The 10,103-nt window shown below is 37.0% G+C and overlaps 1 protein-coding gene across 1 annotated transcript; it reads right to left on the bottom strand.

The window, feature by feature from the left end:
- Positions 1-2,727: 2,727 nt before the first annotated feature.
- LOC133038332 (uncharacterized) lies at positions 2,728-3,465 on the bottom strand. The gene has a single exon (XM_061116451.1). The coding sequence runs from the start codon at positions 3,463-3,465 to the stop codon at positions 2,728-2,730; it is 738 nt and encodes a 245-aa protein (XP_060972434.1).
- Between the last annotated feature and the right edge of the window lie 6,638 nt (positions 3,466-10,103).

Here is a 10,103-nt window from a genome sequence, read left to right as displayed (position 1 = left end):
CGTCGACGGAGAATTGACGAAGAGAGATGGGGTTACGAGAGAGAGTGGGCGGCAAATGAAATGGGGTTGTATTAAAATTGGGGGTTACGAGAGAGACTAGGTTATTTTGGCTGAAAAATTGGGGGGAATAATATTAATGTATTAAAATTAAAAAAAAAAATAATGGGGTATACCCGACGGTTTTAAACCGTCGGGTATACCCCATTATTTTTTTTCGTATATATTTATTATTTTAATAATAACCGTTGCCTATTATTGTTGCTACTGTTCAAAACCGTCGGGAATGCTTATTTTTCCCGACGGTTTTGAATAGTTACTTAATTTTTTTAGCGACGGTCCCAAAAAAAATTCGTTTTTAAAACCGTCGCGAAAACGAATATTTGTAGTAGTGGTGTTACTGTATCAGCCTATACTCAGTACACTGGTCATACTCCAGCTGCTAATCATACTCTAGCCTGTACTGATGTGATACGTCAAATAGTACAGAACCACAAACCCTAGTATCAGCCTATACTCGGTACGCTGGTCATACTCTAGCTGCTAGTCATACTCTAGCCTGTACCGATGTGATACAGTGTTAGCCTATACTCGGTACAGTAGTCATACTCCAGCTGCTAGTCATACTCTAGCCTGTACCGATGTGACACAGTCAGATGGTTCGAAGTCAACATACATATCTAATGTAATCTAACAGGCTTCCTACATGCACGCTAAACATGTAATACATCTGCATACTGTTATACTAATCTTTCCTCAATTACAAATTTAGGTGTGCCGGTCAACCTGACTGAAACGAACTGCACGGCGGTTTAAAGGCTCCTAAACCATGACAATCACAACACTATAAGTGATACGCTAAATCACTTCCCAGGGACTTAAAATAGAAACTAAAAGTTTCCCTATCGATAAAAAGCATGGAAATACCCCAAATAACATAAAAACGAGGAAATCTAGGGTTCCTGAAAATTTCCCAACCGGCAGACCTGTTGCCCAACCGGAATTCCGGTTCTGGGAAATCTTGAACCTTCATCCAGAATTTCGGTTGCACAACCAAAATTCTGGTTCCTTGCAGGAAAGATTCAAAAATTCATAACTTGCTCAAATCCAATCCAATTCAAACAAAACCTTCCAGACTTGTTATTTAGACCCTAAGGAACATTTCTAAAGCATCAAAACTGAGCTTCATGCAAACAAACCAAAATCACCATTAAAGCATCAAGCTTTGAGTTCCGAACTCAAACTTGATTAAACAACACTATCATGCATCAAATCTTGATTAAAATTACATATTCATGGATATAAAAAACTGCAGGAACTGAACTCAAACACAATCAAACTTTACAGCAGCTATTTTCACCTGTTCACTTTGAAAAACCATAGTTTTGAGCTAAAAACTACCAAGCTTGAATCAAAGCAAACAACATGCATTTCAACCTATCTAATCCATTCAATTCAAGCATTTTAACATAGAAATAACAACAACAACTAGCAGCAGCAACAACATCAAAAACCATACATGCAATACTCATCTTTTCCTAATTTTCAACAAATTCAAGAGGGAAAGATAAAGGAACCTTACCAACACTTAGAGATCACAAAAACCTTGAAGAATTTAGCTTGAAACACACAAAGAATTCCCACTAAACCCAGCTGCTCAAAACCGAAAGAGAGAGAAAGAAAGAGAGAAAGAGATGTTTTGTTTTTCTTTTCCAAATATTTTCTAACTTTTGCAACAAAAGAAAATGGGCATAAATCACATATATTCAGCCAACATAACATCAATTAACATTTATTTTCCACTTACTAAGTCCACTAAAGGACAAAACATAAATGGGGCAAAATGACCATTTTGCCCCTTCACACTAAAATGACATAAAGAGAACTAAAGGGGTATTTTGGGAAATTCTAAATTCTCGGTCGATCCCGACATTCCCAATGTCTAATAAACCGTCCCAATATACTAACATACTAAGTTGTGATTTTACTGAGCCAAACACCGAGTTCCATGTTACTAGGCACCGGAAATGCAAAATTATGAAAATCACTATGACATAAAATGCAATTCAGAATTCAGTAATAACAGCATAATTAATTATTTAATATCTATAAATAATTTTCATAATTAAACATAATTAACTGCTAATTTTCAAATTAAACTAAGCCTTCTTTACAGTTTTCTCTTTTAATAATGAATTACATTTATCAATTGAGCTTCATTATTTTTATATTGTGTATGCCAGTACCAATTATTTAAATGTTTATAATGTTTGTATGTATTTGTGTTCTATTATTGATACAAAATCTATGGTATATTCATCTCTGCAAAGAGATAATACCACATAAACACTTAGAATTTTTTAATTCAAAGTTGATGAATAATTTTTAATTCTCAAACAATTATTAAGATTTTGTTCAATAAAAAGATCTTTTGATCTGATAAGGGTGGAAGAAGTTAAGAACAATATATGCAGTTCAACGATCTTTTATATCTATTGAACTTTGGATTATATTCATAACTCCACAAGATCTCTATAACACTTAGGGGTGGATGAAGCTATTGGCAAATGTAGTCCATTTTGAACTCTAGACTATATTCAATACACCACAATATCTATATGGCACACATATTTTTTAATTAAACATGGATGTAATATAATGAACAAATTAGCAAATTATTAGAACATATTCTTGATCTTAATTTTTTTTTTTGAAAGAAAACTTTTATTACTAAGCAACACTAGGCACATCTGCTATTAATAAAGCAGCATCACAAGAAGGTAACATTTTAGTCATTGTAATCGACTTTTGAGTCATTAGACTCCACCTAGCTAAACTATTAGCAACTTTATTACAAACTCTAGGATAAAAAATAAAATTCAGCTCCTTGAAATGGTTCTTCCCATTGATGATATCCTTCATAAGCTGCCCCCAATCAGTAGGAGGAAATGAATTATTGGCAGCAGCTTGAATAAGAGTGATGCAATCAGAACCAACCCAAGCTTTGTTGATAGACCAACGAATAGCAAGCTGAACTCCCAAATGAATTGCAGCAGCTTCAGCCATAGGAACAGTCATACAGCCGTGGATGTACTTAACTTCAGCCACCACCAAATCACCAGCTGGGTTTCTAATAATTGCACTTAGCCCGCACCCCAAATGACCCAATTTAAGAGAAGCATCAGTATTAATTAGATGAAAATCAGATGGGGGGGGCTGCCATGAAACAGACGGCTTATTGTGAACAAGAAGAGGGAGTTGCTGCTGTTGTTCAAGCTGATAAGCAATAAAATCCACAGCCCATGATAGCCACAGATGGTCCGCGGGGTGTTTTTGTTGAAAAACAAAGTTGTTGCGTCGCTGCCAAATCAACCAAGAGAAACCAATAAACTGAAGAAGCTCTTCCTTTTCCATATGCTTCCACAGCCACCAGAGAAAGTCATCAGCAGCTAACACCGTTGTAGGCATAAGTTGAGAAAATCCTAGTTATTCCCAAAGGCCTTGAACACTAGGACACCCACATAGAGCATGATAGATATCTTCATATTGACTTTTACACCAATCACAAATGGTATTTAACTCAATTCCTCTTTTTTTCAACTCTGTTTTTGCAGGAATCAAATTGTTGAAAACTTTCCAAATGAAGTTTTTCATTTTAGGAGTGAGTTTAGAGCCCCACATAAATTTCCACCAAGCTTTTGTAGTGTCATTGTTTGAACAGGCTGCTAACTCCGGATCTTGAAATCTTAATTTGTAACCACTAGCGACCGAGTATTGGCCATTGTTTGTTAAGCTCCAAGTGATCCAATCCGACTTATGAATTGAGGGAATAATACCCAGAACCCAAGGGATGCCATCCTTGTGAAACCAACTACTTATTTCATTAGTTTTCCACTCTCCCTTTGCTGTCAACAGAGAGCTTATTTTGACTTCTTCGGGAATTTGAATCTTCGTGCGGAGGTGAAAAGGAATATTTCTTGGAAGCCAAGGATCTTCATTGATGCGTATAGTCCGACCATCCCCCACACACCATCTATAACCTTTCACAATGAGATCTCTACCCCATAGAATACCACGCCAAACCGAGGACCCAAAATGACCCAATTTGGCTTCGAAAAAATTTTCGTTTGGAAAGTAGAGAGCTTTAAGTACTCGGGCTAGAAGACAATTCGGTTGTTGAAGGATCTTCCATCCTTGTTTGGCTAAGAGGGCTTGGTTAAAGTCTTCTAAATCACGGAACCCCATTCCACCATTCTCTTTTAGTTTGCAAAGTTTCGACCATTTTCCCCAATGAATCTTGTGATTATTTGATGTTGATCCCCACCAAAAAAACGAGCAATCAAGCTTTCTATATCATGAAGGATTCCTTTTGTAATTCGGAAACAACTCATGACATAGCAAGGGAGAGCTTGGATGACCGCTTTGATGAGAATTTCTTTTCCAGCTTGAGAAAAGAGACCCCTTTTCCAACCTTGAAGTTTGGCTTCAACTTTCTCTCTAACTTTTCCAAAAATCTGCTTCTTATTCTTTCCTATAAACGTGGGCATGCCAAGATACTTTGTATGGTTTGTAACCAAGGAAACCCCCATACTTGTGGCTAAGCTATTAGCCAAAGATTCTCCAATCTTACTACCCACACACATCTCTGTTTTCTCCATATTGATGCATTGACCCGATAAGATTGAATAAGTCTCAAGGATAGATTTTAGAGTAGAGCCTTCATTTATAGTTGCATCAAGGAAAATAAGACTATCATCGGCGAATAAGAGATGAGATAATTTTTGGTCCATATCCCCGAATCTTAGTCCATGAATTTTACCAGCCCGTTCCGCTTCAAAAATTAAACAAGAGAGACCTTCAGAACATAAAAGGAAAAGGAAAGGGGATAGAGGGTCACCTTGGCGTAAGCCTCTTTCGGGAAAGAATTTTCCTTTGATGGACCCATTAATGAGGATTGAGAAGGAGACCGATGTAATGCAGTTCATAATCTTCATAATCCATCTATTTTCATATCCCAAGCAAGTCATCATTGTTGCCAAAAAGTCCCATTCCACCCGATCATAAGCCTTTGACATGTCTAGCTTGATCGCCATTTTCTTCCCATTACCAAACCGACCCTTCCTAAGACAATGGAGACTCTCAAACCCGAGTATAGCGTTATCTTGAATTATTCGCCCCCCAATAAAAGCACTTTGATTTGCTGAAATAACCGAGCTCATACTTTGTTTCATACGGTTCGCAAGGCACTTTGATATTACTTTATATATGACAGTACACAAACTTATGGGACGGAATTCTGTCATTTTTGTGGGTTGAGTAACCTTTGGGATTAAGCAGATGAGAGTTTCATTCAAAGTACTACAGTCAGCATCCTTATTTAATACTTCCAAACAAGCTGCAGTGACTTCAGCCCCTACCACGTCCCAATTTTTTTGAAAGAATGTGGCAGAGAGACCATCCTTGCCTGGAGCTTTGAGAGGGTTGATCTGAAACATAGCTCTTTTCACTTTGTCTATTGTAAAAGGCTCCAGCAGGGCTTCGTTTTCTGCATTGCTGAGACGAAAAGGAACACATTGATGAAGAATATTGTGTAAATTAACTCCTCTATTGGATTTGGTGAAGAGTTTTTGAAAATAATCAATAGCAATCCTTTCTAAATCTTTCTCAGCTGTTTTCCACTGTTGCCGGTCATCATACAACCCCATTATTGTATTTTTCTTGCGTCTTTGGGAGGCTTTGTAATGGAAAAATTTTGTATTTTTGTCCCCATGTTTCAGCCAAAGCGCTCTACTCCGTTGTTTCCAATACATTTCTTTTTTCTCCTCCACACAATTAAGGTCATGCTCCAATCGTTGAGTAGTCATCCAATCCTCTTTCTCTGTTCAATTGGCAAGACTTTCAATTTTTCCTTTTAATTCCTTTGTTCTGTCGTGCATTTCTTTTTTCTGTTTCATATTCCAAGTATGAAGATTGGAACCACAGGACGTAAGCAATTTGGAAAGTTGTAGAACCGGGTCTCCCTGGTGCTTTTTTTGCCAAACTTCCTCAATAATTCTTCGACAATCTTCATTATCCGCCCACGCTTGTTCAAAGTGAAACCGAGTTCCCCAATGTCGATTGAAAGAATTCCCACTATCTACCGATTGAGACTGAAGTAATAGTGGTCTATGATCCGAGTTCCACCAGTTGAGAAGGGAGACTTTATTCTTCTTGAATTTGTCTTTCCAAAAGGAATTACAAAGGATTCTATCAAGTTTTTCAAAAATCAGATTTGCCGCTCTACCGTTACACCAAGTAAATCCATCATCAACAGAGTGACTTTCGCGTAATTGGCAATCTGAAATGGCACGACGAAAGTTCCTCATTAAATATTCTGGCTTTGGACCCCCTCCCTTCTTTTCCTTTTGATTAACAATCTCAATGAAATCGCCTCCGCAAACCCAAGCACCATTAAACATTGGTTGAAGTCTCTTCAAAAGTTTCCAACTATCGACTCTTCCTCCTGGATCGGGACTGCCATAAAAGCCTGTAAATCGCCATAAAAAACCCAGATTATTTTTCACAAGTGCATCAATGTGAGCTTCCGTAAAGGACTTTATGTGAACCGAATATTCATTCGACCAAAGAAGGGCAAGGCCTCCACTTTTCCCCTTAGCATCCACCACAAAACACCCCTCAAATCCTAACTGAACACGAATAAATTCCATCCGAGCGCTATTCAGGCAAGTTTTAGATAAGAAAATCATCCCGGGATGATAATCTTTAACATGGGATTTCAAAGAATTTAATGTCCAAGGGTTCCCAAGCCCTTGAACATTCCAAAATAGGGCTATCATTGTGTTCGGCGACCCAACTCAACTGAGTTCGCCGCTTTCGTAATCATCTCAAAGGTCAAATCGGATACCGTCGAAATTTCCTTTGAATCACCACTTTGTCCTGCCTGTTGAATCTCCTCTGTTTGCTTCCTTTTATTTCCACCACTGCCAATATTCTTAGGCCTTTTAGGAATCACCTTCCTTCTCTTGGAGGGTCCCTCTGTTTTCTTTAAGATCTCCAAGTTACAATCATAGTTAATGGGAACTTCCGTGAGGTTCATAGATATTGTCGATATGGTTTCAGTTGGATTCCTTTGGCCATATGAAGGAGCCAAATTTGAAGCAATTTTCGGATCATTCAATAAATTAATCGTGCCCTCTTCTCTCGAAGAACCATTTCTTTTCGATCTTCCATGTCCCTCCTGTACCATGATCAAATTAATTCCCTTGCCAGAACACTCCCCTTCTGCTATAGGCTTTTCCATATCAAAGTCAAGCCCAAGATTTCCATTTGAAATTTTCTGTTTACCCTTGTTCAGCATACCAATCTCAGAATTGCAGGAGAACCCAGGAGAAGTTACCAAGATTTCCTTCCCCGGTCCATTAATGGGAGCAGAGGAATGACCACTGATCTTCCCCCCATCCGTAGGCATTGTTGCATAGGGACTGTGAATTTTCTCAGTGAACCCAGGAGGAGGGATCATTGGCCGTGAGACACCAGAGTATTTCTGAGTTGAATTGTTGATTTCCTCCTTCCTGTCATCAATTTTTAACCAGGAACCGTATGTTGGTTGTTGATTACCCAATCCATCTTCAATATATGCCATTGGTTCTGCACAAACCCGAGTATCATGCCCCAGAAAACCACAATTAAAACACATATATGGTAAGCGATCATACCTGAATTTTAGCCAAATTTTTTGACCTTCAGAAGGGAATAGAAAGCCTGGACAGATTGGTTTAGAGATATCAAACCAGACTTTGAAAGTAAAATAGCCTTTGGAGACAATCTTGGGAATATCCAGCTTTTGAACTTCAATTACATTTCCCACAAAGCCTGCTAATCTTTCTAAATTTCCTTTAGTAATCGATCGAGGGGGCAGGTTAAAGATTCGACCACTAAGAGGAAATTTAGTAAGGGAATTCTCCCAAATCTGAGGTATTCCATCAAGTCTTTCTAAAATTAAAGTACGATTTGTAAGAAACCAAGGATTCTTGATCACAATCCTGTTCAAATCTTGAGAGGATTTGAAAGTGAAGACCAAAAAACTTGCCTCTTTTGAAGTGAATTTGATTTCCACGTTCCATTCTTTCTCTGAAATCCCCCAGACCCGTCCTAGAATCGTTCTCAATAGAGAACGACTCATAGGTCGATTTGAAACCCATCTTCCCATGGCGCAGAGGGAGTTCACTTCTGTTCCACCTTCGTTGTTGATTTCCCAGCCATCCTCGTCCAAGACAGTTAGGTTAGATGTTCTGCTCAGGAGGTCTTCCATGGTGATATCAGTTCGATCCATAGTTTCAGGCGTTTTCAGCATCTCGTGAAGGCTCTTCTCGAGAGAGAGCAAAGGTATTTTATATCTGTCGGCTTGTTGTTATTATTTTCTTGATCTTAATTTTGTTCCAATTAATATGTTACTGTTGTAATAGAAATTGATACCAATAGAAGTTCTTGGACATAGTATCAGAGTACCTTATTTGAGTGGGAGAATTTTAAAATTCTAAGACCATCTTCATTTGGATTACACTTGTGATAGGAACTTTAGAATTCAACTGAGAAAGTAAATCTAACCATTCATATGGAGAGAAATAACTTATCAAATTTTGAGGATAAGATAGTAGGATTTTGCATAGCTTATTCGAAGGACTTAGGCGAATTTCCTAATCCTCATAAAATATTTCATGGTATGTCTAATGATTAATTAATCTTAAGCAAGTATTTTATATTAATATAAATACTAGATTTTTATGTTCAAACTTAGTCTAGAAGGTATTTACAGTTTCAGACTAAGATAATATGTCACAACAAGATATCCCTCAGAAACAATAGTAAGAGGTTAAATGTACTTCTATATACAAGTTTAACCAGACTCCTATATGTTAGATAATTGGCGTTATATTAGAATCCTTATATGTACACCAACTCATAACCAATGCGAGATGGTGGTTTCTCTGGGGGTGGAGCAATTATTCTAGAAGAGTGTAAAAATCTATCTATAATAATTTAAGCTCCAACAGTGAAGATAAATAATTTTTTTGTTTCGAAAAACACTAGAAAGTTATTCAATTGAAGAAAATTTTACGTTGTGTTATCTCTATTCCATTTTGGATAGAATGAGAGATATGTCTTCTGTTTATTTAGATACACTTAATAAGCAGTAAAGAATTCAGTTTCTCTCGATGAGTAATACATATAGAAAATGATGTTGGATAATGTTTTAAGAACACAAAGGAAGTAATGGTGGAGAAAGCAGTAGCTTACCACAGACTTACAATTCCTGTAATTTGTGTTTTGTTAAATATACTACACTTGATCCGGATATCAAGATAATTGATTGATTGAAATGCACTACTTGTTTTGTGTTAGTGCAAGTGGGAGTTTGTTGGGATTTTATGCCCTAAATAAAACCCATTTCAATCTAATCTGATTTGTTATCAATAAAAGATTAGAAATCATTTATGTTTACATGTAGTTTTCATGTTTATGGTTTAATATATACAAAATCTGTTAAGTCCAAAACATATAGTTATTCACAATTACAGTGATGTCAACACAGTGGAATGTGATTGTGATTATATCCTTCAAAAGACAATATCCCTGATTCATCAATGCACTGGATTCACACTGATGTGATAATCAACGATAAAGTATACTTACACCTTGGATAAGTGTTATGTTTTTTTCCAAAACATTGGCAAAGTATGCTAGTTTCAGATGTATGGAGTATACATTGGACTAGGACCGATATTGATCTTGGTAAAGATATTATAATCTTACCGTGGTATCTTTCTATGTCAATATCACTAGTGGATCTTGGATCAAAAGATCTTAATCTTGACATGCTTAGGTTGAATCTCAGGAGTGCTATTCATGTTCTTTGATTTATTAGTTAAGCCTACTTTTTGGTCAGGGTTGATATGTACATTTTGGGAACATGATAGTACAATTGAGTGGGAGCGCTAAACATAGATATGGAATCTATAGCTTCTATCTGGACATAGAAGTGAAATGATGATTTCCTTCGAGCTTGGCTTAATAGAGATAAATGAAAGAGCTCTTGTTTCAGTGAT

This window comes from Cannabis sativa, chromosome 5, assembly GCF_029168945.1.
Source record: "Cannabis sativa cultivar Pink pepper isolate KNU-18-1 chromosome 5, ASM2916894v1, whole genome shotgun sequence".
Classification (NCBI taxonomy): domain Eukaryota; kingdom Viridiplantae; phylum Streptophyta; class Magnoliopsida; order Rosales; family Cannabaceae; genus Cannabis; species Cannabis sativa.
The sequence above is the reverse complement of the archived record's forward strand: the minus strand, read 5'-3'. Positions and strand labels throughout refer to the sequence as shown.